General features: G+C 45.8%; 1 protein-coding gene across 4 annotated transcripts in view; it reads right to left on the bottom strand.

Annotated features, from left to right (window-relative positions):
* Nucleotides 1-141: 141 nt before the first annotated feature.
* MAP3K4 (mitogen-activated protein kinase kinase kinase 4) overlaps nt 142-24704 on the bottom strand; it is a 153002-nt gene continuing 128439 nt past the window's right edge. The window contains exons 13-27 of one of the 4 annotated variants that reach the window (XM_059401385.1): nt 24189-24322; nt 23469-23547; nt 22636-22714; nt 18736-18832; nt 17772-17918; nt 14255-14355; nt 13551-13631; nt 10414-10605; nt 9329-9399; nt 7093-7209; nt 6078-6237; nt 4269-4391; nt 3269-3375; nt 2085-2264; nt 142-675 (exon numbers count right to left, since the gene is read on the bottom strand). In XM_059401385.1, the coding sequence (XP_059257368.1) occupies nt 655-675; nt 2085-2264; nt 3269-3375; nt 4269-4391; nt 6078-6237; nt 7093-7209; nt 9329-9399; nt 10414-10605; nt 13551-13631; nt 14255-14355; nt 17772-17918; nt 18736-18832; nt 22636-22714; nt 23469-23547; nt 24189-24322 (1689 nt within the window). In that variant the 3' untranslated portion in view covers nt 142-654. The remainder of the gene's footprint in view (nt 676-2084; nt 2265-3268; nt 3376-4268; nt 4392-6077; nt 6238-7092; nt 7210-9328; nt 9400-10413; nt 10606-13550; nt 13632-14254; nt 14356-17771; nt 17919-18735; nt 18833-22635; nt 22715-23468; nt 23548-24188; nt 24323-24704) is intronic. The other 3 variants (XM_059401386.1, XM_059401387.1, XM_059401388.1) reach the window with 3 other exon arrangements.

Below are 24704 nucleotides of genomic sequence, written 5' to 3'. Positions count from 1 at the left end.
AGGGACCCAGGGCTCACCTCTAGCACATCCGGTCGCATCCCCCTCTATACAGGAACACGTGAAGGAAAGGGACAGACCTCGGTCTCAGATAACGTGTTGGCTCTGAAGCTGATAACCAGTAAAAGACAATATAACTGAGCTTTCCTAAAATAAACCATTTATTGAAAAAAGAACCTTTTTCTTAAATTTCATTAATCAGCCTTTGCATAACAAACCTGTGGCTTGCCAACAACAAAAAGGTAAGGTTTCACAGTCAGTGCACTCGACAAACAAGAGTTTAACAACAAGGCCCGGGACACCTGATAATACTACAGCTACTTTTGAACCCAGGAAAGTCAAAATCCTACGCTGATGTCACGATTCTCGGGTCCCACAAGAAGCAGGTGACGGGGCGATGGTCCGTGTACAGTAGTCATGGCACTTAGCATGCAGCGTCTTTACCTCGCGGACACCGTCACTCGGAAGGGCCCCGGGCCACGTCAAACAAACAGGAGCAGCAGGAGAAGTGACGCTTGTCACCTGTGCAGTCTTCAGTCTTGGAAGGTTAAAAAGGCTTATACTGCTTTTCAGCACAGTCTTTATGTAAATATTACATACAGTAGTGATTACGAGAATTCTCCGAGCACACACTACCAGGCTGCAGACCGATTAGCTTCATTCTTCATCTGTGCAGACCTGCGAGAGAGGCAGGAGAGAGCTGAAGCCAATTCGTGGCAGGCCTGTGGCTCATAGGCAAGCCGTTGCCGCCGCCGCGAGGACCCCGGCTCGGAGCCGGCAGGGACAGGAGGCTCCACTCGTGCACCCTGGGACATCTGCCAACCGGCCCCTGAGAGCACTTTGCAGAATGCATCTGTACACTACCGGCCGACACAAACTGTCTCGACAAAGAAATGAGTGTGTTTTTAACCACTAATCCCTAATATCTACGAAGCAAGTCCGGTCACTTGTCCCTTAACTGCACTCGCCCCGCTTTCCTGCACCTCCCCCGCTCCGGCAGGGGCTCCCCAGCAGCGCCCTTCCAGCGCGGCGTGCCCCAGAGCTCCATGCTCAGCACGTTTCTCCTGGAAGTTCTCTCCCGGCAATGATCCATCTCCTGGATCCGCATCTGAGCCCCGCCCGGTCCCAGGTGGGAGCCTACGTCACCTACACATGTGTCTGGAATCCCGCCCGAAGCAGACGTTCCAAACACACCTCAACCGTTATGTACCGAAGAGGACACCCCCGCCTCCCTGACGCGGCCATCGGCCAGCTGCCTCTGCGCCCTGCCGGGCTGCCAGGCTCTCAGTGGGAACCCAAGCGGGGGCCTGGGAGTCGTCCTAGACCCCTCCCCTCACTCGCCTTTCTCATCGCACCAGCTCTTCAGTCCGTGGCCACTGCAGCCCCTAGAGATCACGGATAACTCGCCCCTGACCTCCCCTGCCCAGCCCACGAGCTGTATCTGCGCCTTTCTGACGACTCTGCCTCTAAAACCCCAGTGAACCGTGCCAAGCTTCTCATCGCAGTACAACTCCTTCACGGGCTCCCGCTCCCTTCCGCAGCCTTTGACCATTTTCCGCGTCCTGTGATCCGGCTCTACACAGTCCAACTTTTTCACCCTCATTAGCCTGCCGTACCCACACCTCCCTGCCTGGCCCCCCCCCCACACCCTCTCGAGCAGCTCAGACACCTCATCCAGAGCAAGCCCCAACGGCTGAGACTGCCTGGCTGGATGAGATCGCTCTTCTCAGTGGCGCGACAGCGCGGGGTATATGCCCTCAGCCCAGCTCGGAGCACAGCACTTCGTCACTACTAAGCCCTGGGCTTCCAGGAGCAGAAACTGTGGCTTTCACCCAGTCCCATTCCCAATTCCACGGGACGGTCCCATGGGTACCATAAACACACCAGACGGATCAAACAGAGAACCTCAATGAACATTTTCTGGAAAAAAAAGATACACAAAATTCCCTGGCATAATACATTTAGCTCTTCTCCATTTCAGATATACATACAGATATTTATATCTAAGTTTCCACATGGCCTTTGGTGCCAGATACAAACAGAACTCAAACATTCGAACATGAAAAAGGTACAGGGATCTGCCCAACCTTGACGAAGGAGTGGTCGAGGAGCTGGCTGGCCGTCCACCTCATCCGGGGCTCACTCTCAAGGCAGTGGGAGAGGAAGTCCTTTCCCTCCGGGCTTAATCTTTCAGGGATCGGTGGCTTGTGCCCCATTCCCACTTTATACATAATCTGAAAGTTGTGTTCATATTCATGCCAAGGCCTCTAAAAAAAGAGGGGAGGGGGAAGCAGGTTTAGTATTACACGGCTATCAAAAAACGAAACTGCCCCATCTTTTCGGGCATCGCAGTGTTAATAAATACCCAGAGGCCAGCACGCTTTTACTTAGAGGGCCAGTTCACAAGTATTTTAAGCTTGCAGGCCCCACGACCTCTGTCACAGCGCCTCAGTTCTCCCACTGCGGCCTGACTGACACCATAGAAGATACTGAAGGAATGGGTGTGAGTGAGCGCCAGTAAAACCTTATTTACAAAGCCAGCTTCATCAGAAGATACATTTTTAGAATTTTCAGATACGCAAACACACACAACAGTCTCGCTGCCCTGAGCAGCCTCGAGCTCCATCCAACCATCCTTCCTTCCCTCTCCCAGGGCCGCTGGCAGCAGCTGGTCCTCCTGCCTCCCCCTGCCCTGCCCAGAACGTCACATGCGTGGAGTCACACTTCATGTGTGTGGGGCTTCAGAGGAGCCACTGTTGCCGGCGGTGTGCCTTTACCGCATTTTAACGGAGCTCCCCTACGTCGTCCTCTGGCTGGACAGCTCACCTCATCGCCGCAGAAGCCCCATCGCCCAGATCAACGGTCTGCCCATCCGTGCACTCACGGAGGGACAGCTCAGCTGCCTCCAAGTCTGGCAACCTTGAGGGACACTGCAGTCGCGTGCTAGTGTTTTTGGGGACAGAAGCTTCTAGTCTCCCATGTCTGTCTGTAGCTCCTCGCTTCTCCACATTTTCACTTGAGCTCCCAACTTTTTTTACTCACTCGCCTAAAAGTTCTCTAAGTCATTAATCTCACAAATATTTGGTTCCTAGTTTGTCACTTGTCTTCACGTTACTCTATTGACAGGTCACATCTTTCATATTTAGTCTCGTTCTCTAATTAGCAGAACGTGTGTCCATGGTATGCTTGTAATAGCTAATAAAACCACAATCACAGCTCTGTTCACGTGAAGTGCCCTCCGTGGTTCCTCCTCCAAGTGAGCTCTGCTTACCTTGCCGGTCACCATCTCTATGACGACACACCCCAGACTCCAGATGTCTGCAGCACGCCCATGGCCTTCTCCTTTTGCTCGAGTGATGACCTCAGGAGCCATGTATGCTTTAAAAGTCACAGACACGGTGAGAGGAACGGGTTATAAACACAGCACCCCACAGTCATAGAGCCAAGCCAGAAATTCATACTGTGTGATACTCCACATAAATGAAGCAACGGCTTTGTTGCAGGGAACAGAAAGGACCTTCTCTAGGTTACATAAAAGGAAACATTGAAACTAACAGACATTTTTCAAATCAATTTTCTGAATGGACATTTTAGGGACTGAATTATTATCTAAAGGACAATTTTTTGAATGGCAAATCTTCAGATAAACTGTATTCACAATATAAGAAATTTAATGTGCAAAAGAAGATGTAAAATTCTACGACACTGAACAATCAAAACAAATCATCTCCACATGGACGTGTCCCTTTTTAAAGGCATAATAAAGCAGACTGGCGGGGGCCTGCCAGGCATGGGCAGGGCTGCACAGGCAGCACGGTCCCATGTGCTAAGACACTCAGTGACTTCTGGGTGTGCCTACCCACTGCTTTTCCTTTAAAAGTGCCAACAATGCTCTGACTTCCTGCCTCCTCCAGAGAAACACGAATTGTCACAAGTGTTGGACAATGAAAGGGTTAGGTTCTTAAAAAAAAACAAGTCATACTGTTGTATTTAACATACGGCTGTGTTTTAACCAGAACTGTTTTAATAAGCCCCATGTGAACAACAGAATCAGGTTTTCTGGGGAGCAACAGAGGCCTTTCCTCTCTCCTCTCACCTCAGGGGGAGCCAGTGTGCGCATCAGACGCGGGCAGGCGGGAGGGCTAAGTGCCCACGCTCAGAAGCCCTCCCTCCCCACTGGGCCGCGCTGGCCACGGAGCTGCCAGGAAACCCAGGCAGCAGGCACGCCACAATGAGTCGCCTCGGCAAAGGCACAGCAAGCCAGTCCCCACCTGCTGTCCCCAGGGTGCTGTTCACTTCGCCAGGCATGGTCTGCGCGTTGTTCTTGAGCTTGACGGAGCACCCGAAGTCGCCCAGCTTGATGAGTCCGGAGGAGGTGAGGAAGATGTTGGCACCTAACAAACAAACGGGCGCTCGTCGGGCTCAGGGACACGCAGAGGGCGTTTCCAGTACACGGCAGCCCCGGATCCCAGGAACAGGAGTCACAAACTAAGTAGCATAAAGATTTATAAGACCTGACTTCCAAAGCACAACCACAGAAAGACTTGTTCACGAACAGGAATACAAGGCAAAGACATTTTCGCCTCAGTATGGCTGGCTCTGAACAAGCTCTAATGTGGAAAGCGCAGGGGGACACTTCTGCAGGAAGTACACGGAAGCTACAGCGGCTGCGGTGACCACGTCTGAGCGCCAGAGTCGCGAGCACGCAAGTGGCTCCTGGGACAGGAAGCAACGTGGAGTGAGAGCGGGGCACACACGGCCCTTCTCTGGGCCTGGCTGCGGCCGCCCTGGGCTGACTTCACGCCGTTGAGGGCGGAGAAGCCCCGGAGCCCCCTTATATCTCAAAGCACTGCACACGCCTCCCCCCGGACTCTAGCTGGTATCTCGGGTCTCTGCTCACGGCTCCAGGCAGCTCTAGGCTCTAAAATATTGTCGCCCTGACGGCAGCACACACCTCTGGCACCATGTGTCTGAAGGCACCATTCTCAGACAGCATTAGAGCCACTCGAATGAGCCCCGCGGTGAGCGACACCTGACGGGGGCTGCTCAGCACCTGCATGCTCCCAGAGGACACGGTCCCCACCGTCGGCTGTGCGGGGCAAGCGTCACAGCTCTGGAGGTCGTCCACACATGCACACTTGCCATACTGAGTCATAAAAAATGCCACAAGGACACAAGTGAACGGACTCCATTCAAGGACCCTGATGAATTCCCTTTATGGCCATGGCCGATGACACAGGAAGGTGTCATTTTGTGATAGGGCTCAGGGACTGAGTACGGGTGTCTGTGGCAAAACACCTGGAAACAGGCCATGCCAGGCCCGATAAAGAGCCAATCCGACAAATGCTCAGAACGATCCCAGGCAGCAGAGCGATGCGGCAGACGGGCAGGCGGGGAGGCAACAAGGCTGGTGGGTATGGGGGACTCAGGGGGGGTCCACTGGAGGGGGGACAGCCGAGCCTTACACTCAGACCAAAGCCGGTTCTGCTATGATCCAGCCCTGCCCTGGGTCTAGTGCCTGATTGGAAGCCAGCCAATTCTAGAATGAACACGTCTAGGCCAGCCTTGGACTGTGTGACAGAGTCGAAACCTACCATCTAGGGCTCATCAGAAACAAACAATTTGTCACTTGAATTATCCCCCGTTTCCCAAAATACAAAGGTCAGGACAAATGCCAGAGGGACAGCTATGAGACAAGCATGACTACTCCTCCCATGCCAGAAGAGAAAAGCACTTCAGACTTCACATGGAAATACATCAGAGTCTTAACCTAGAGACAAGGATGCTCCGATCAGACGGCCTAGTAAATCTACGGTTGGCTAAATCAGCCTACAGGAAGAGAAAAAGACCGCACTGAAAACAGTGTTATGCAGAAAGACAGAGTCATCTGCTCATGGATGGGGACGTGTGTCCTACACGGCCTGTCCATACTGGGTTCTTTATGGAAGCACATTCACAGTAACAGTGCTTCTCTGTAGAGCAATGACATGTGAGAGTGGGATCGAGTGTCCTGACAGCATCTACTCCGTGGGGAGGCACGCAGTCCGTGCTCCACGGCAGCCGGGTGAGGGGAGAATTACCTTTGATGTCACGGTGAACTATGCCGTGCTCATGGAGGACATTGATGGCGACGGTGATCTGCTTTGAATACAGCCTGATGACATGTTCCTGAAGCCCCAGCCTGGACACCTCTTCTAATGTCCCCTCGTCACAGTACTCCATGAAAATGTACATTTCTTCCTGCGGGAGAAAGAAGACGCAGCCTGTGTTCACACGTACACCAAAGGGAAGAGTTTGGACAACGTCACCGGTCACGCCCCAAAGGAATCTTTCTAATGGTACGCTACGCTCATCATCCTTAACACTGAACTTGTCTCATAACGCTCATTCCTCACTCCTACACAGAGTGTCTGCCTGCCTCCTGTCTGGAATTATACAGCTGGTCGGGATAAGAGTGTCTTCTCCAAATCATAGGTGATAAATTGTCTATAATCCTCTAAAATTAAGTCTGCTATATAATCTCAGACAGGGACCAACAGGGCTGTCCCTACCAATGTATTATTAAGTACTGAAACACATCCTTTTCAGGTACGAATTTATTTGTGAAAACATTTAAATCACCACTACTCAACTTCCCCTGGAAGTTCAGACTCCACCGAGATGCTCTAAGTTATCCTCTTTCCCCTCCAAGGATTTACTTCTAAACACAAGGGGGGAATTGAATTTGAAGTTTTAACTTCCTCATTTCTCAACAGTTCCTTAGTACACATAAAAGAAAAATCAGCATAATCAGTGAAAAATGGGGGGAAAAAAGTAACACGCTGCATAAGGGGCATTTTAGGAGAATCTTCTCATCGGCAGGATGGGTTTCAGTGCTTTATAATGTCGGGTTAACGACTACAGTCTACAACTTACATTTTAGGAAGAACTCCTCTAGTTTCAGAGAGAATGCAGAAATGATGTAACTCATGGAGATTTCCTGATAATTAGGCAAAGTTACTGTGCTCTGAAATGAGAAGACCTGCGATGTAGAACAGGACTCCGACTGCCCTTACTGATTGCTCACACAAAACCATGTCATCAAAGTTGGCTTACTCTATGAAGCTCCACACCAAAATACCGAACCAGGTTGGGGTGTTTGATGCCCTCAAAGATTTTCAATTCGTCTGCAGTTTCCTTGATAGTTTTATGGTCATTTGGTTGAAATCGAATCTGTAAAGAGAAAAGTGTTGATCAGCATTGGTCCCATCACAAACCAGAAACAAGGGGGTCTCCAGACATCTGTGTCATCTGGACCCACGGGACTACGGTCAGTGTGCCTGTAACCAGACTTCAAGTCTTTCTTTGCCTTGTCCTTCCACATGAATGAACCATGCCTGCTTTAGTATATTTGGTGAGAGAACAGCTAATGGGATCATTTTCATAACCCGCAAACTGAATTCACAAAAACATTAAGCATTCAATAAGTAAGCACAAGCATATAGGTTCTGGAAGACAGAAAGCTGTGAGATGATTGTGCCCTTAAGTTTATAAAGGGGCACCTATACCCCAATGTTTATAGCAGCAATGTCCATAAAAGCCAAGCTATGGGAAGAGCCCAGATGTCCTTCAACTAGATGAATGGATAAAGATGTGATGTATACACACGCACGCGAGCACACACACACACGCAATGGAATATTACACAGCCATCAGAAAATGTAATCTTGCCATTTGCAACAATGTGGATGGAAACAAAAGGTATTACGCCAAGTGAAATAAGTCAGCCAGAGAAAGACAATTATACGATCTCACCCATATGTGGAATTTAAGAAACAAAACAGAAGCATAGGGGAAGAGAGGAAACAATAAAACAAGACAAAATGAGTGAGGAGATAGCCCATAAGAGAGTCTTAATCCCAGGAAACAAACTGAGGGTTGCTGGAGGGGAAGAGAGTGGGTGGACGGGTGACTTGGTGACCAGCATGAAGGAGAGCATGTGACGTAGTGAGCACTGGGTGTTACAGAAGACTGATGAGTCACTGACCTCTACCTCTGAAACTAACAATGCATTATATGTTAATTAACTGAATTTAAATTAGAAAAGAAAAGTTTATGACTGGGGCCCCTGGGTGGCTCAGCCAGTTAAGTGTCTGCCTTGGACTCAGGTCATGATCCCAGAGTCGTGGGATCGAGACCGATGTTGGATTCCCTGCTCAGTGGGTAGTCTGTTTCTCCCTCTCTCTCTCTTCCCTTACTTGTGCTCCCCCTCTCTCAAATAAATAAATAAATAAAATATTTTTTAAAAAAAGATGTATTTATTTGAGAGAGAGTATACACACACAAGCAGGGGTGGGTGGGGAGGGGCAGAGGGAAAGGGAGATGCAGGCTCCCCACTGAGCAGGGAGCCTGATCAGGATGCGATCTCCGGACCCTAGGATCATGACCTGAGTTGAACGCAGATGCTTAACCTACTGAGCCACCCAGGCGCCCTAAATAAAACCTTTAAAATAAAAAAAAAAATAATAAAATAAAAAAATAAGAAGAAGAAATTGACAGCCCAGCAGGAGCAGGGGAGTAGAGGCAGAGCGGGCGAGCGTCTCTCCACGCACGGAAGACGAGAACCACCACAGGAGCTCAGAGAGAGGGCCGGGGTGGCTCAGGCCTCTTGCCCCACAGGCTCCTCTGCACTGAGGCCCCGAGGGTCTCCTCACCAGTATTTGTCTCCTGATGGGCCTCCTCAGGTTTCCCTGCTCGCCCCCATCCTCGCTCCAGCTGCTGCGACGCTGCTCATTTCTTTTCTTTTCTTTTTTTTTAAGATTTTATTTATTTATTTGACAGAGATCACAAGTAGGCAGAGAGGCAGGCAGGGAGAGAGATAGGAGGAAGCAGACTCCCTGCTGAGCAGGGAGCCCGATGCGGGGCTTGACCCCAGGACCCTGGGATCCTGACCTGAGCTGAAAGCAGAGGCTTTAACCCACTGAGCCACCCAGGCGCCCCAAGAGACGCTACTCATTTCTGAAGCTCCTCACAAACAGTATTTTCTCCCCAGCTCCCTGCTAAGACGCTGTTACCAGGGTCCTCTTGGCCTTTGGCTAACTCTGCTCGCCTCGCTCTGTGTGGCACTTGGCACAGCTGTGTGGTGGCAGAATTACCTGTGCCCCTGGTCCGAGCATCCTCACCGGTACCTTCCTGGAGTCAGATGCCCAGCTACTCTGGCATTGCAGGGCATCTGCCTTATGACTCAACATGGAGACACCAAGCTGACTCTAGGCGCCAAGAGCCTCGAAAACAAGTTTCTTCCCCAAATCTCTGCCACACCAAAAGGCCCCCACAAGGCCAGACCACTCACCTCCTTCATAGCCATCAGCTCACCGGTGTCCACACTGATGCAGGTGTAGACCTTCCCGTACTGCCCCTCCCCTATGAACAGAACACACACACTGCTCTCAGTCACCAGAGCGAGGCCATTTTAAGTCACTCAGATATACGATAACCTTCCCCAGGTCTGGATCTATATTTACAAGACCTATAATTATCCACTACTGCAAGACCCAAAATGTTTGAGTGTTCCCCAATGACTGAAGGCAATCTCTGGGCTTTGCCTTACCTGTAAAAATCTAGAGTAGAAGTGACTTTGGCAAACCCTGGAAGGGGCATGAAGGTGCACACTTTTGCGCACTTCCGGCCCTCAGGGAGGTCAGGGCTAGGGGTCAGGAGGAAGCCCGGCCACAGCTAACCCCACCTCATCGCTGCACGGCCAGGGATGTATGGGAATGGATCTGACTAACATGTCTTTGGGGACATTCAGGGGATATATGGCTAAGACAGGTAGCAAGAATTGATAAAATTTATAAAGCACTAGATTTTTTCAGTATTCTCTGCCCTGACAGCTCTACAGACCCTTGAGGGTTTCCGGGGGCTCACAGAGTCCTCTTGTTACAACTGTGTTGGCCTCTTCAGACCTAAACACCCCCCGGAGAGACGCACTGAAAAGCCGGGAGGGTGTGAAACACGGTCAGGCTCCTTCTGTCACACCATCCTCCGGCGGTTATTTCGCAAGAGGCACTCGGCCGGGAAATCATTAACGGGCAGTGTTATAAGACTGTACCCGTCTCTCTTCAAAATGTGCTGGAAGGAATAAGGCCGTAAGAACATCAATGGGAACTAATGGGTAAAATTTACATAGTTCTCCACGGGCAACTTCTGGAGTTATCAAGCAAAATGATTCAATTTAATGAACCATTTAAAAAAAATCTTTACAAAATCTCCTCTTGTACTGCTCTTAGAACACATTTTAAAGACACATTATTTACACAAACTAAAGAATAGAACCTCTGCAAAAGACATGCCATGTCACAAAGGATCAATTCTATGGTTTAGCCTAACGACGTGTAACTACTGCCATTTTCAATCGAGGTTCCTCAATTTCCTTACCAATTTTGTTTCCTCTTTGCCACTTGAAGGTCACCTTCCTCAAGCCCACGTGCATGACGTTATCGTAAGATTTAGGGGTGTCACAAACTTGACCAATGATATTCTTTCTCCTCATCTCTCGATACCTCTTTTCTTCAAACAATCGGACTGACTTCTGGATAGCTTCTATGGGTCCTTGTTTGGAAGCACCGTCTAGAGGGAGAATCACAAACTCAGTAGTTCCAGTCACCAGCAGTGAGTCAAAGGCCCACAGATAACAACAGAACAGAGCAACACAACACACGTGAGCACTCAGCACAGCAAGGCCGAGTGTCCTCCGGTCAGATACCCAGCAGGTGCGTTCCAGTCCATTCCAACTGCACAGCTGCAGAGGATGCGACGCCACACACACACACCCAGCAGGTGGTTTTGAGTCCATTCCAACTGCACAGCCTCAGAGGACGCCACCAACCCCCCCCCCCCACACACACACACAAAATCCAGACTAATTGGTTAGAGCTGATGACTTCCTTCCCCCAGACGGCTGCTCAGATAGACACCGCAGGGACCTCCCGTTTGCCTCCAGGCTATTCTGTCTCTAATACACTTTTTTTAAAATAATTTTTTAATTTTTAATTTATTTGACAAACAGAGATCACAAGTCGGCAGAGAGAGAGGAAGCAGGCTCCCCACCGAGCAGACAGCCTGATGCGGGGCTCAATCCCAAGACCCTGAGATCACAACCCGAGCCGAAGGCAGAGGCCCAACCCACTGAGCCACCCAGGCGCCCTCCAATATGCTCTTGGTGGCCAGAATTGTCTTACTAACAGGGACAATCTGACCATGCCCCTGTCCTACTTAAATTATTTCACGGTTCTCAACAACCCATTTACCAAAAATCGAAGCCCTGCCTATGGGACTCACGGCCCTGCAGACTTTGGACCCGGTTTATCTTGCCCAGTTCATACTGTCCTTCTCTTCTCCTACCGCAGGCCCCAGAAGAACCAATCGGAAAAGGCTCGTACAGAACACCCTGAGCCGTTTCTCACTCGGAGCTTGTGTTCACACCTTCCTGGCCAAGATGCTGTCTTCCCACACTGTGCCTGTGGAGCACAACTCACGCGTCACAGCGCCGCTGAAATGCCATGCCTGTCCTCAGAAGCTATCTCTGGTGAGAAGGGAATTCAGTTGTCCCTTTCCGGAAAGAGTCCAGAGCAAAGCCTCTGGAACCAGAATGCCCGGGGAAAATCCTCACTTCTCCATTTTCCAGGCGTTTGACAATGGGCAAGTGACCTGACTTCTTCATGTATCAAATTCCTCCTCTGCGGAACGTGGGCGGTATCTCTGGCGCAAGCGCTACTGTAAGCGTCCCGTGACACCCCGCACGTAAAGCACTAAGCACCGTGGCCGGGACACAGCAAAACTCAGTGAGGTTTCGCTACTGTTACTACTATTTCTTACCTTCTCAGGCTCCACATCTCCAGAAAATAAGTCTCCGATTTATTTTATCATGACTTACAGTGAGAAATAACTTTTACATACACAGAGATCTAAACAAGAGTTTCATGAAACAACATTCCTCTTCCACACGTGATTGAGACTCCGTCCTATTTTCTTTAATGCAGACTTTACAACCCACCGATGGGTCCCACCTATCCTGTGAGCAGCACTGCCTCAGACATGTCCCAACGACATACTCCTCATTCCGTGTCCTCCCTACTAAGAGCCTGAATTTTCGAGCCAACAAAGAGATCATGGAGGACGAGGATGGCTGGGGGGTTAATTTGAGAAGAGAAATTTCCCAAGATTCATAATGTTCTAATTGTAATTGTAATTTCCTACTACAACCACTTCTTAAAAACATGAATGGCTCTTTTCTTTACCTCAGTATAGAACGCATCGGGTCTCCTGGGCACAACAAGACTTCACAGCTATGAGCCCATGCACTCCACTGTCAAATATTTCTGGGAGGGGCTTTTTAAAAATTTTTTAAACGGTGAAAATTTGTTAATGTGAACTATAACTATCCTAAGAGTTCCCAAGTTCTCTCGACCACAAAGTATTTGCTTTGAAAATTATCACAAAGACCTGGCACGCGGGGGAACTACTGGCAACGTGGGAGCCACTGGAGAACTCCCCTACCTGTCACCCAGGCTCCAGCACATGGATCTCCGTGCCCTTACCCCTCCGTACACACCTCACCTGCCCCAGACCTGGCAGTCATTTCTTGACGTCCTTCCTTTTTTGAACATCCCACCTTGGTCCGGTATCTGACACTGCGTGACTGAGTGATATGCTAACCCATCTCCCTACCTTCTCCCCACTCAGGGCAAGCAGCTTCCTCCACCTCAGGGTCTTCCCAGCTCCTCCTTCCCACTCCCTGAACACACCAGGTGCTCAAGAGGCTGCAGGGCTGGCCACCAACTCTGGGAGAGGCCTTAAACACTTAGCTGTCACTGAAGACTGGCCATGGTGCATCTTCCCCCAGCCCCTTCAAGTTCACCTCCATTTACAGCTACATAGTCACTGTGTTTTTATTCTATACTTTTCCTCCAGGCTTGATGCAGACCAGTTTCTCCTTCAAGAGTCAGCTCAAGCCTCACCCCTCCGTAACATCCCCCGACTGTTCCCCACTTTGATGGACAACATCTTCCAAGGCGTGACTGTTGCTAAGAGCACGGACTTGGAGACAGAGGCGGGGTGTGCTGGGTCCCAGCTCTGTCGGGTACCTGTCAGTGCTCTATCAGTTACCACCTTTGCCAAACTACGTGGCCTCTCAAAAACGTTATCATAAAGCATTAAGACATGACTACTTCTTCATTTCACAAGTATTAATTATATTCCCCCCATGCACAAAGAACTATGCTAAGAGCCCATCCAAGGTGACATACGGGTTAACCACCACAACTGCCTAAAGAATACAAAGATCAATAAAACATGTTCTGATCCAAACATGTTCTGATCCAGAGCTTATAATTTATTAAAAGAAATAGGAAATACTTATAAACACAGTACACACAGGAAGTAATGTCACACAGATAAAAGAGATCAGAAAATGTTAACATAGAAGGACTAATAATTCAAAATCTAAAGCATATTTTAACTGAAACTTCTCACTTTATCCTTAAGCATTTTAAGTTCAACATTCTCTCCCTTACCCTTCGACTGGCTGATAAGTGTCCGAAGTTCCCAGCTTCTTCGAGCTGACCCACTTGAATCACCTTTTGGATAAGCTGGTTCTGCAAGATGTATGTTTTTCACACAAATTAACATTTATGGAATCTTATGTAATCGAGAGCAAGACTGAAATGGTGCACGGCAATGATTAGTTACCATCAACCTGTCCTTTCTGGTAATTAATTTCTATTTGATGTGAATGTGAGAAGCTGTCTTGATAATCACTTCTAGGAAACTATACCAAAGTAAAAAGTTGTCAGTGGCATTACATGATTTTAGCCACATTAAACTTTCCACAAATAACAAGACATCAGAAAACAGAGCATAAATTAGATTCTCTGGGGACCCCACTCAAGAGGCCCGGCATTATAATAACAGTGTATCACTAACAAACCTACTGAAGGTTTGTATTTTTGAAGAAAATAAAAGTGCCTGGCAATTAAAGTATCAGAAATAATTTTTTTTTTTTTTAAAAAACGCAAGAAAAGTAGACCTAGAAAATGCAAGTACAGTTAAAAAGGCATTTATAGTAAAACGCCAACATGTTGAACATCAAATGTTCTCTGGGAACTCTGTCACCTCTTTCTCACTCTTCATTTCTTTCTAAGGCATAATGCATGGAAAGTGGTAAACTGAGGCAGAGGATTCAGCAGGTCGAGACCAGAGTCTGAAGCTCACTACTCACCGTCGCGCTCCTCAGTGGGGCTTGAGTGGCGGCTCAGGGACCGAAACTGTAACTCGGCAGCTATGGAAGCCAACCGGTCGTTCTCAGGGACGCTGGAACCCCTGTTTCGGGATTTTTAAAAATTGAGCTGTCAATTCAATGGAACTCGAAAGACCTGAGATTCTTCTAGAGGGGTCATTCTCAGCTAGGGGCAATTCTGCCCACTGGGGACATATGGCATCTAGTGAGCAAAGGACAATGGGAAGGGCAGCCCCACATACAGAATTATGTTCCCACAGTGAACGCGCTGCTACTGAGAAACCCTTCTCTGGAGCTGGCAGGACAGTCAGATTTTTATCCTCCGCTGCTGACACACAAGAACCTGACTGAGTAACGCTCTGTTTTAAGTTAAAAACAACAAAAGTACAAACAAGATTTATAGTCAGGAGCTACTGGCATATGTGGAAAGCTCCACGTTTAAGCCCAGGATGGATCAAAATTATTAGCCAAACAGGGCTAATACTTACAATTCTGATCATACTATGGATTTATGTACTTAATTCTACTTACAGTGCTAAAATTATTACATGATTCAAAAGATTACAAATCTCTTCATAGGAAAATGCAAGGGTACCCTCGTGATTTTTCAAACAGTCGCCAAGCAAAGGTGCAGAAGAGCAAGAAGCTTAGCATGTAAAAAGCAAAGTTAATTTGCTGCTTTTCCAGAATAAGGTTAAGAGTGTTTAGAAATCCAGAATGAATTCGTAAAGAGTAAAACCCAGAATTAAATGAGGGAAGTGTTAAAATTATAGTTCAAGTAAACAAGATAAGTATGGCCTGAGTTTGGTAACAAGTTTCGTGTGTACTGTGTGTATAAGTGATATTATGAAGTATAGTAGCATTTATGCTCTTTTCCATCAGGTGCTAAATAGATTTAAGATGACAGGGTTCTACTGAAAAGACATTTGCAAATTACGGAGTATGCAATGCTTTTCTATTTCCCTAAACTCTCAAATCTGGCATCATTCTTGTTAAGTCTGAAGACAGGGGGACATCCTCTATTGCCACGGAGTTCATCAAAAAGTCTTGAGGCCACTTCATGGAAAAGTCATGGATGTTGAAGTGAAGAGACACGTGACTCCTCACGCCACGCCAAAGACTGCGGTGCCAAGCAGAGGTCACTCGACACCTCTATTTTCCTGATTTCCCAGACACAACATGAGCCAAGCCCACATCCTCCGAGATTTTTGCTAGGGTAAAAATACATTTAAAGGGAACAGTGTGCTGGCGAATGCTTAACTACTAGTTGCCGAGTTCCACAATCGCAGTGGTGTAATAACCGGCTTGCAAAATTTCTGAAAAATTAACAACCAGTCTCGCAAAGCAGCCATAGCCAGCTCCGACAAGCCAGACAACGTGAAAAAGTTCCATCAACCCTGGTAAGATCACTGAAGCCCGAACAATTTCCTAAGTCAAACCAAATCAAATCAAAACATTCACGGGACGCTGGAGGCAGAGGAAGACCTGCCAGTGCTGATGGGTCTCTGGGACAGGAAGGGCCGCACAGCTGCGCAGGGAGTCCGGCCATCATTCAGCATCCCCCACGGCACACTCACAAACCCTGGCCTGTACCAGGACATCGGCAGGACATGCGCCGTCCACCTCGGGGTCTGCTGCACAGGCCCCCCACAAAGGGGCTGAGGCCCAAAGTCAAACTGAACAGGAGTTGGACTCGAACACAGGACTGAGGCAAACCGCCATTGGCTAAGTGCATCTCCACCTGGTCTTGCTGTCCTCAGCCCACTGTCACAGACACACCACCGGACGGTCAAGGGAACTTGACTCCTTTGTAGAAAAGGGCTTTCAAGATGGCACACAATGGTGGTGGTAAAATTCCTGTGTCCAGAGTCATCCTAAAGATGAGGAACATTTATGAAATGTCTTCACTATGGACTGAAAACCACCTCCACAAAGCTGAAGACTAAATGCACATGAAGGCTGACCACACATACTTCACTTTTATACTAAAATACACATAAAATACCATAGACCTCCAGCTCACAAATGCCTTGAACCATAGTTCAAGAACCTCGAAAGAAGCAGGGGGCGTTCCTCCCCATTCTAGTTTTACAGGACTGGTGTGCAAACGCGGACGCAGCAGGTCACGGGGGAGCGCTCTCCTCCCCTATGTCTGCACGGGACAGGAAGTGGCTTCCCTTCGCCCTCAGTGACATGTACAAAAAGATCGCTTCGGTACCTCTCTCAGAGACAGGAGGGTGTATGTGGAAACACTTGCCATGAAATGCTCTCAGCAGTCACATGAAGAAGGTAAATGGGAATCTGTCTAATGGCAACTATTCATTGTTTCGGCTGACAGCCGTAAAATGTGTTAACTTTTCTTAGGTTATAAACATTCATCACTACAAATTAGGAACAGTTGTTATTTTAACGGAGAAGAATGGAAATGTTTGTAGAAATTTTATACTGTAGTAAGTCTAAAAACATTTTAGTGTTTCTTTCAATTCTAAAGCTGTCTGTGATCTTTCTACCAACAACATACTAATATTCTTTCTTTGGAGCAAGATACAGGGCACGGAGTCTCACCACAGTTTCATCTTTTTTTCTCTGATTACCCTCAACCTGCAGAGTTTTATCTGACTCTCTCGGAAGATGAGAAGAGTGATGGTGTGTCCCCTCTGCCAGACACAAGGGGAGAGTTAACGAGTGACCGACTGTCCTTTCTCCATTAGGAATATGAGATCTTGGGGCCACTGGGTGGCTCAGTGGGTTAAAGCCTCTGCCTTTGGCTCAGGTCATGATCTCAGGGTCCTGGGTTCGAGCCCTGCACCAAGCTCTCTGCTCAGCAGGGAGCTTGCTTCCCCCTCTCTCTCTGCCTGCCTCTCTGCCTACTTGTGATCTCTGTCAAATAAATAAATAAAATCTTAAAAAAAAAAAAAATGAGACCTGAACAAAATCCTCTGTCAAAACTAACTAGAATGGGAAGAAGTGCAACTCACTCCTTACCTATCCCGAAGACTCAAGCGAGACACTTTCTGGCGCTTGCCAAGTGTCTGACAGCTCTGTCCAGTAAGGATATGTCCTCCATAAAAGATACAAACGCCGTGAACTCAGTTTTCCATTTTCATAAACTACATCTAATCAATAATTCTATAAATTAGACAATCTGGTTAGAAAAGTGATCCTTCTAAAAAATCCCCGCCTAATGGTGTTAACTAGAAGCCTTCTCTGAGCTACCTTGGGACCGACCCCTCAAGGCACTACTTGCCCAAATTCTCATGTCCCCTTTGGTGGGGAGCAGGTGTATGTGGAAACATTTGGTCTGACACTCTCTCCGAAGAGTTGTTATTGGCAGGGAGTCTGGTCATTTTGGTTAATGTTAGCTCCGAGGAAATATTAATCAGGCAAATTATCTACTTGTGCTGCTGGGTGCTCGAGCCTGCGGGGGTGACACTTCCCCCCACTGCGGAAGTGCACAGGAGGGGGCCGAGGAGGCATGCCGCCGGTGGGGGATGACTACCTGGTATCATGGGCACTGCTGGCGGGTTTGGGTGGTGCAGAGTCGCTGCCCGAGGGGCCGGGGCGAGCGGCGGCGGCGGCGGCCGCAGTGACAGGAGCAGCAGCGGGGCTGCCGTGGCTCCGCGCGTCCGAAGGCACGCTCCGGGTGCTGAGACGAGAGGAGAAGCTTCAGGAACGCAGCCGAGAAAACAGACTGGACTCTCCAGGGGTTCTCAGTTAAGAATAAAATAGGGTGAGGAAGTGAAAAAATACTTAAAAATATAAAATGCAAATTTTCCTTTGAGATTCAGGTCTAGGTGTAAAAAAGAAAAAAACTAATTACCTTGAAAAATAATTGTGGTCTTTTCCTAATTACCTTGAAAAATAATTGTGGTCAAATAAAATTAACTTTTAAAAAGTGATTCTACAGGGGAGAGAAAAGGCTCACTCTGTCCAGATGCAGAAATGCCACCAGATTCAAGGGAGATACTCTGTACTGGAGTTTCAGAACACGCTTTTGTATTTAAGTTGCTTCAAGGTTATAGACACACATGAGAGTCAAGACTGGAAAGATCATTCCAGTTTTTCTTCACTTCTACACTGATGTTTAGGATTATTTTTCAAATGTTTATTATCTATGCATACTCAAATTTGTTTCTGTAAGGTCATTTTCAAAGAAAGAGAAAGACAGAATTATTCCAAAGCTGGCCAGCATTTAGTAGCTCGAGGTTAAGAACAAGCTGAGAACCTAGGGCACCTGGAAAGGCACAAGTCTGTGGCAAAGCTGCATGTCTTTTTCTCTTGCAAGTAAGGCCCTCCCTGTGGTCTATCTTTGAGAAAATGCAACTCAGAGCATTTAAAACAGTATGAACGAGAACACAGAAACCCCGCTCAGTGGTCAGAGCAAGCGTCCAGAAGCTGGCAGAGCGGAGCGTGCGCCTCAGAGAAGAATCCAGACTGTGACTGGCTAGGCAGGCGCCAAATACCTGAATCCCTCTGGAGTCGGGATGATCAGATGCGGGTTAGGAGGGTCGCTGTGGCACCGCGGCACCTTCACAGGACGAGGGCTGTTCCGATGAATAGCTGCCAGGGACAACAGTGACAAAGGCAACTTGTTAAAGGGGTCAAAGGGAAAAGCCAAAGCAGGTCACTACACGTAAACGAGATGGGACTTAACTTTGCTGGTGGCCAAAATAAACCCGTTCTGTAAGTAAGAAAGTCATTATCATGTAAACAAACATTGTAGAATATGCATTTTTTAAGAACTAATAAAAGGTATTATTATATGTTCAAACTTTGAGCCATCAAAAATATTTCTGAAATCCTGGAGAGAAAGCACACAATGGACATGAAATAAACAATGTGACCCAGATGGAGACTGAGATGAGGCATCTCTCTAATCAAGATTCTTGAAGCGGCTACATTCTTAGAGAGATTCTGGCCCATGCTGACACTTCACTTGGGTTCTGAGTCAGGGACGGCCACAGTCAATTTTCGAGTACACAGAGTTTTATTTAATTCCCTTAAACCAAATAAGGAGGATCAGACATGGTATAAATGGGTTATTCTTTCTTAGAATGTGTTTTCTTCTCTTCTTTGTTTAAATATTCTGGTAAAAACTAGATAAAATTTAAAAGGCCTTTGCCTAGTGATTACAGAATCGCTGATAATTCTTTCCTGGAACTAGACACCACTGGCACAGCACACGTGTTACATTTTGTCTATTTTGTCCCTACACGTTTAATCTTACTTTTGACTCAGTCTTACTTAACCCTCCTTAATTTTTTAAAAGTCATCTCTTCTCTTCATGTGAATGATTTCACTCCATATGTTTTATTTCATCTATATATGCTTTATCCTAAATGGAAATACTTCCTTCTTTGTGGTTCTAGTTAGTTTGTTGTCAATAACATAACACAGAAATGACCGAAGTCCCCAAAATGGAGAGATCTGAAGGGGAAACTTGCAAAACAAAAATCTAGCAATTATTAAGAAAAAAATTCAGGCAATTTGTGTCTCTGGCTCACTATATCAACAATTAAAATAGTAAATGAAAGAACTCCAATAACAAAGGTAAAAAGAGAAAAAAAAAAACAATAAAAATGTTTGCAGAAGGAAGGTGATGTCTTTAATTCAGCAAAAATAGTGGGAACTTTGAAGCCAAAAATCACTACAAAATTTCCCCCTTGAGGTGTAAAAAAAGAAAGATGTGCTGCTGGAACACAAGCACGCAAACTTCCCCATTCCTCATGTATGACAGAAAGAATTTCTTCTCAGAATATATATACCGAACTGCTGCAAAACTGTGACATTTCACCAAAAAGAAAATCCAAATGGTCAATAAACATAAAATAGATTTTTAATTTCTAATTTCACTAGTGATATTTACTATAGAGATGTTTCTCATGGCAAAAACTAACCCAATGTTCACAAGGAAACGGTGCAAAGAACTATGAACACACCCTTAACGGACACAAGGCAGCCAGTAAGGAGAACGAGACGGATCGCGACCCATCGACAGAGAGGAACTTCTACAGTCGCCAGGAAAGGAAAGCAAGACACGAATATCCAACGGGATCCAACTTTCACGCAGTAGACGCGGCGGCCCTGTCTGTCTATGCTGGCGTGACGCCGGGAGCATAAAGGAGGCAGGGCCACACGCACCTGCACAACCACAGGAGTGCGCGGAACCCAGGCTGCCTACCAGGCTGCTGCTGGGGCTTCCGAGGGTAGCGCTGAGGGAGAGGAAGACCGCAGGCATTGGGAAGGACAGCTGGCTGCTCTCCCTTTCTCCAAGTGCCCTGGTGAGGAAACAGCACAAAACCGGAGGCAGACTGCCGCCACGCACAGAACGCTGGGGTTTACGAAGCGTAAATGCGGAGCCCTCGTTAGCACCTGATGAGCACCTGCAGACGGGCTCGGTGACAGCGATGTCGTACGCGCAGCCCCAGGTCACCGGGCCGTCTGGCAATCTGACTCTCAGCCGGTGCTGTTTCCACCAAGCCACGTGGCCCAGAAGACAGGGAGCACCTCTGGCCTCCTGGCGGCACGGTAACCAGCCATCCCACCAGTAGCTGGGGGACAGGCCCACGAGTAAGGAGTGATCCCGCCTTAGCAGTGGTTACCCTTCCACCGTGGGAGCACGACTGCTTTTTGCTTTCCTCCGTAGTATTTTCTACCTTGAAATTTTCTACATGTACATTCTCTACATTTCTCTACATACTCTTTCTACGTTGTTATTTTTTTTTTTTAATTTTATTTATTTATTTGAAATAGAGAGCAAAGGGTGGGGAGGGGGAAAGCGAGCAGCAGGCTTTCCGCTGAGCAGGGAGTCTGATGCGGGGCAGGAACCCAGGACTCCAAGATCAGGACCTGAGCTGAAGGTAGACGCTTAACCGAGTGAGCCACCCAGGCACCCCTCCACGTTGCAATTATGCTACCATGAAAATGATTAGTAAGTATATTATAATAATATTAGTAATGTTATTATATCATTATATTAGTAATGATAGTTAAGTATTTTCAAGTAATGTAAATGTAAAGTAATGATAAACTGATAAATGTGACAAATGATAATGATACAGGATAAGTAATTTTAAAGTAATGATAGTTAAGTATTTTTAAAAAGTGATTTTTAGAGCACCTAAGTGGCTCAGTTGGTTAAGTAACTGCCTTCGGCTCAGGTCATAATCCCGGAGTCCTGGGATCAAGTCCCACATGGAGCTCTTAGCTCTGAGGAAAGTCTGCTTCTCCCTTTGACCATCTCCCCTCTCATGCTCTCTCTCACTCTCTCTCACATAAATAAATAAAATCTTTTTTAAAAAAGTGATTTTTACTCAATCACTGATCATGTATGTATTCTTAGTGAAATATTTTAGGAGATCAGAAAATCAAAGTTTTTAGGATAATATGATTAATCAAAAGTTCCATAAGAATATAGAAATGCTATAAAACTATAACATTATATAAAATATTCAAAGAGTTTTACAAATGGTAACTTTCATTTCATAACAGACTTTGGAGAAAAAAAAAGGTATAAAATGAGTAACTAAGTAAATTTTAAAGATAGTGAAACCAAGCATTAAAACCTGGTCTCCGAGATTTTTTGAAGCTAGCAAGCACCCTTGAATATATAGTTCCTGCTCAGTAAGTCTACCACTTATGAATTATTTTATTTTGTATAATTTAAACTGCTTCAAAATTTCTATGCTTTCATTTCTGAATGTTTATTGGATATAAATAGTTTTGCTTTTACTAACTATCTCAAGAATGGGGGAAGACACAGTCTTTTTCGGATCTACTTGGTTTATAAGTTTCAACACACTCCATAAAACTGTACACTAAACTGTCACTGAAAACTATAATGAAAGTATATCATAGCATAACTTTAACTTGTATTTTTTTTTTTTAAGTAAAATCAATGAAAAATTTACAGTGTTAGTGGCGAAATTCTTAGCTGTGGAGGAGAAAACAGACACATTCTGTTGAGGTGAGGAAGGGGCGGAGCAGTTACATTCACTCACCTACGGCAGGAAAGGCCCTTGCTCCCTAACAGACAGCTGTCTCTCCAAGTCTTTCCTTCCCAGAAGAAGAGATTTTTAAGAGGGTGAACAGAATCATTGTTGATGTGCAAAATATTAGTTATTAATTAAACTGTGTAGCTAACACCGCTGGAGGCAGTGCATATCCTCTGCTGGCACTGTCCTCTCCCTGCTGGACTCAGAACTGTTCAGAGTTCCCTATAAACACACCTCATGCCTGTCACTGTCATCTTCTTCGATATTGTTAAAGAACTTCTCGACACAGCGTGAGGGGCTGCACCTGTAAGGTGATGGGCCTGCCCAAACCAGGAGGTGCTAGGGTTAATGTTCTAACGGCCGTCTTACCCAGGTACAAACCTGTAACAGGACTGTGTGGCTTTCCTATCACATGGCCAATGCACTCATTCATCAGGGCTTGAAGACTCTAGGGGCGGGAGAGGACAAAGGAAAGAATGTACACTCTCTCAAGGATGCAAGCAGCACAATCAAGCTTTCCACCTATTAAAAGAAATAGGCTGTGCTATCCTTAGTAAATACTTTCAAAGTTCATTTGGAAGACAATAAGTCTAAATAAAAATTAAACATAAACTGCCCATAATTTAAAATAGTAATAATAATATATGCCACTCACTTTTTATTAATAAAAGCGAGTTAGCATTCAACTCCCCATAAGGCAATAATATGCACGAGCAAAGGACTTCTATAATCATTTCTACTATTCGGAGGCTAAGAGGATTGAATTCACATGTTGACCATTGTCTTTTTCAGCTGATGGAATGTACTGGAATAACAATGATAATATTTAACATCTGGCATGCTCTCAAATGAAGCATGATGTAGTGAAACAGCTAATCCTTGCTCTTCATTAAACTGCTAAAAAGCACCAACTAATACTTCAGCACTTTATAAAATGTGAAACTGACAAATATTTCAGAAGTGCCAGGCTTCACAGCTATCCTCTGACTAGGCTGGTTGACCAATGCTGTTATAAAAGGAAAGAGCATGGAATATTGTACTACGCTGTTACAAGTACTTTACCTTTCAGCGTTATCATTACCGCTAGGAAAAAATATTTAAGAACAACTATACAAAAATACACAATCACGAACAGTGATCAACTTATTTCAATAATAATGATGATAATAATAATAATAAAAAAACTCCAGAATATTCCATACCAAGAAGTCATCTTCTGGCAAAGCTGAAATAAAGGCAGGTTCAATGGCTTGTAGAAAGTCAAAACCTTGGGTTGCCCACCTGTTACATGAGGAAGTTCAAGAGTCACAAAATGAAGAAAACACTGTAGTAGTTTTAATAGTGCTGAAAAGTAATCTGGAAAATTATCATCTAAGAAAAAACACATTTTTTGACTTTATGTAAATGCCTGGGGTTGAGTAAATTTATAGCATGTGTTGAGAAAAAAAGGACAAACAGCTTCTTAATAAAGGCACTGGTTACCGATTTGTTTCCATTTACATTAAAAAAAGGCTTAAATTTCATGAGGGAAGGTTAAAAAAAATGAAAAAAAAAAAAAAAAAAAAAAAAGCAATCAGAAGACCTGTCCAGGGAAACTGTGAACTCCCATAAAAATGAACTCGTTATGGAACAATTTTTTTTAAGTTATCCAAATATTCCGGGGCTTTCTGTGGTAATAGTTTCATTTAAAAATAAAACAAAGCCAAATCCTATCATCTACGACTTCAAAATGCTCCTTTTTGTGTCATCTGTTCAGAAATGTCACATAAAACATACATATGAAATGCTACCATGCCCACATCCCTCTCATTCCCGCATTTTCCAGCTTCACAGGCTGCTCCAAGCGTCACACACACTCTCTCTCTCTGCAGCAGAAGTACTGACTTACTTGCAGTTCTAGGAAACATCTACTAGGTCATTACCTGGGTCTTGTACCTCGACCACTCTCACATTTAGTGAGGACATAGTTCATCCATTTCCGGGCAAAGCTTATATATTTGTCTCCTATCTTCTGTCTAAACTCTCCAGACATCAAACGAACAACTTCTTTATGATACTGTAAGAAGATATTGTATATATATCAAAAGAAGTAATGACTATACAAATACAAATATCTAAACACTACAATGCCTCATGTTTAATGTCATTTTTCTAAAAACAAAAAGCAAAAACCAAATAAAACTCAAATATTTTCAAGAGTAGGAAAAGTTCAACAATTGATTAGTTGGGTATAACAGCCAGTGCTCTTCACTGAACACTTTGTCAAGAACAAATGAGGTGCTGTATGTTGGCTAATTGGACATCATAATAATTTTTTTAAAGAGTATCAAGAGTTATAGATATTATGTCTTAAAATACAGTTTCACCAATGTTTTATCCATAAGTTTAAATTATGAATGCACTTTCATGATATTAAACATCTCTTCAAGAAGGCTTTT

This window comes from Mustela nigripes, chromosome 5, assembly GCF_022355385.1.
Source record: "Mustela nigripes isolate SB6536 chromosome 5, MUSNIG.SB6536, whole genome shotgun sequence".
Classification (NCBI taxonomy): domain Eukaryota; kingdom Metazoa; phylum Chordata; class Mammalia; order Carnivora; family Mustelidae; genus Mustela; species Mustela nigripes.
Note: the sequence above shows the minus strand (reverse complement) of the source record. Positions and strands in the feature narration are given on the sequence as shown.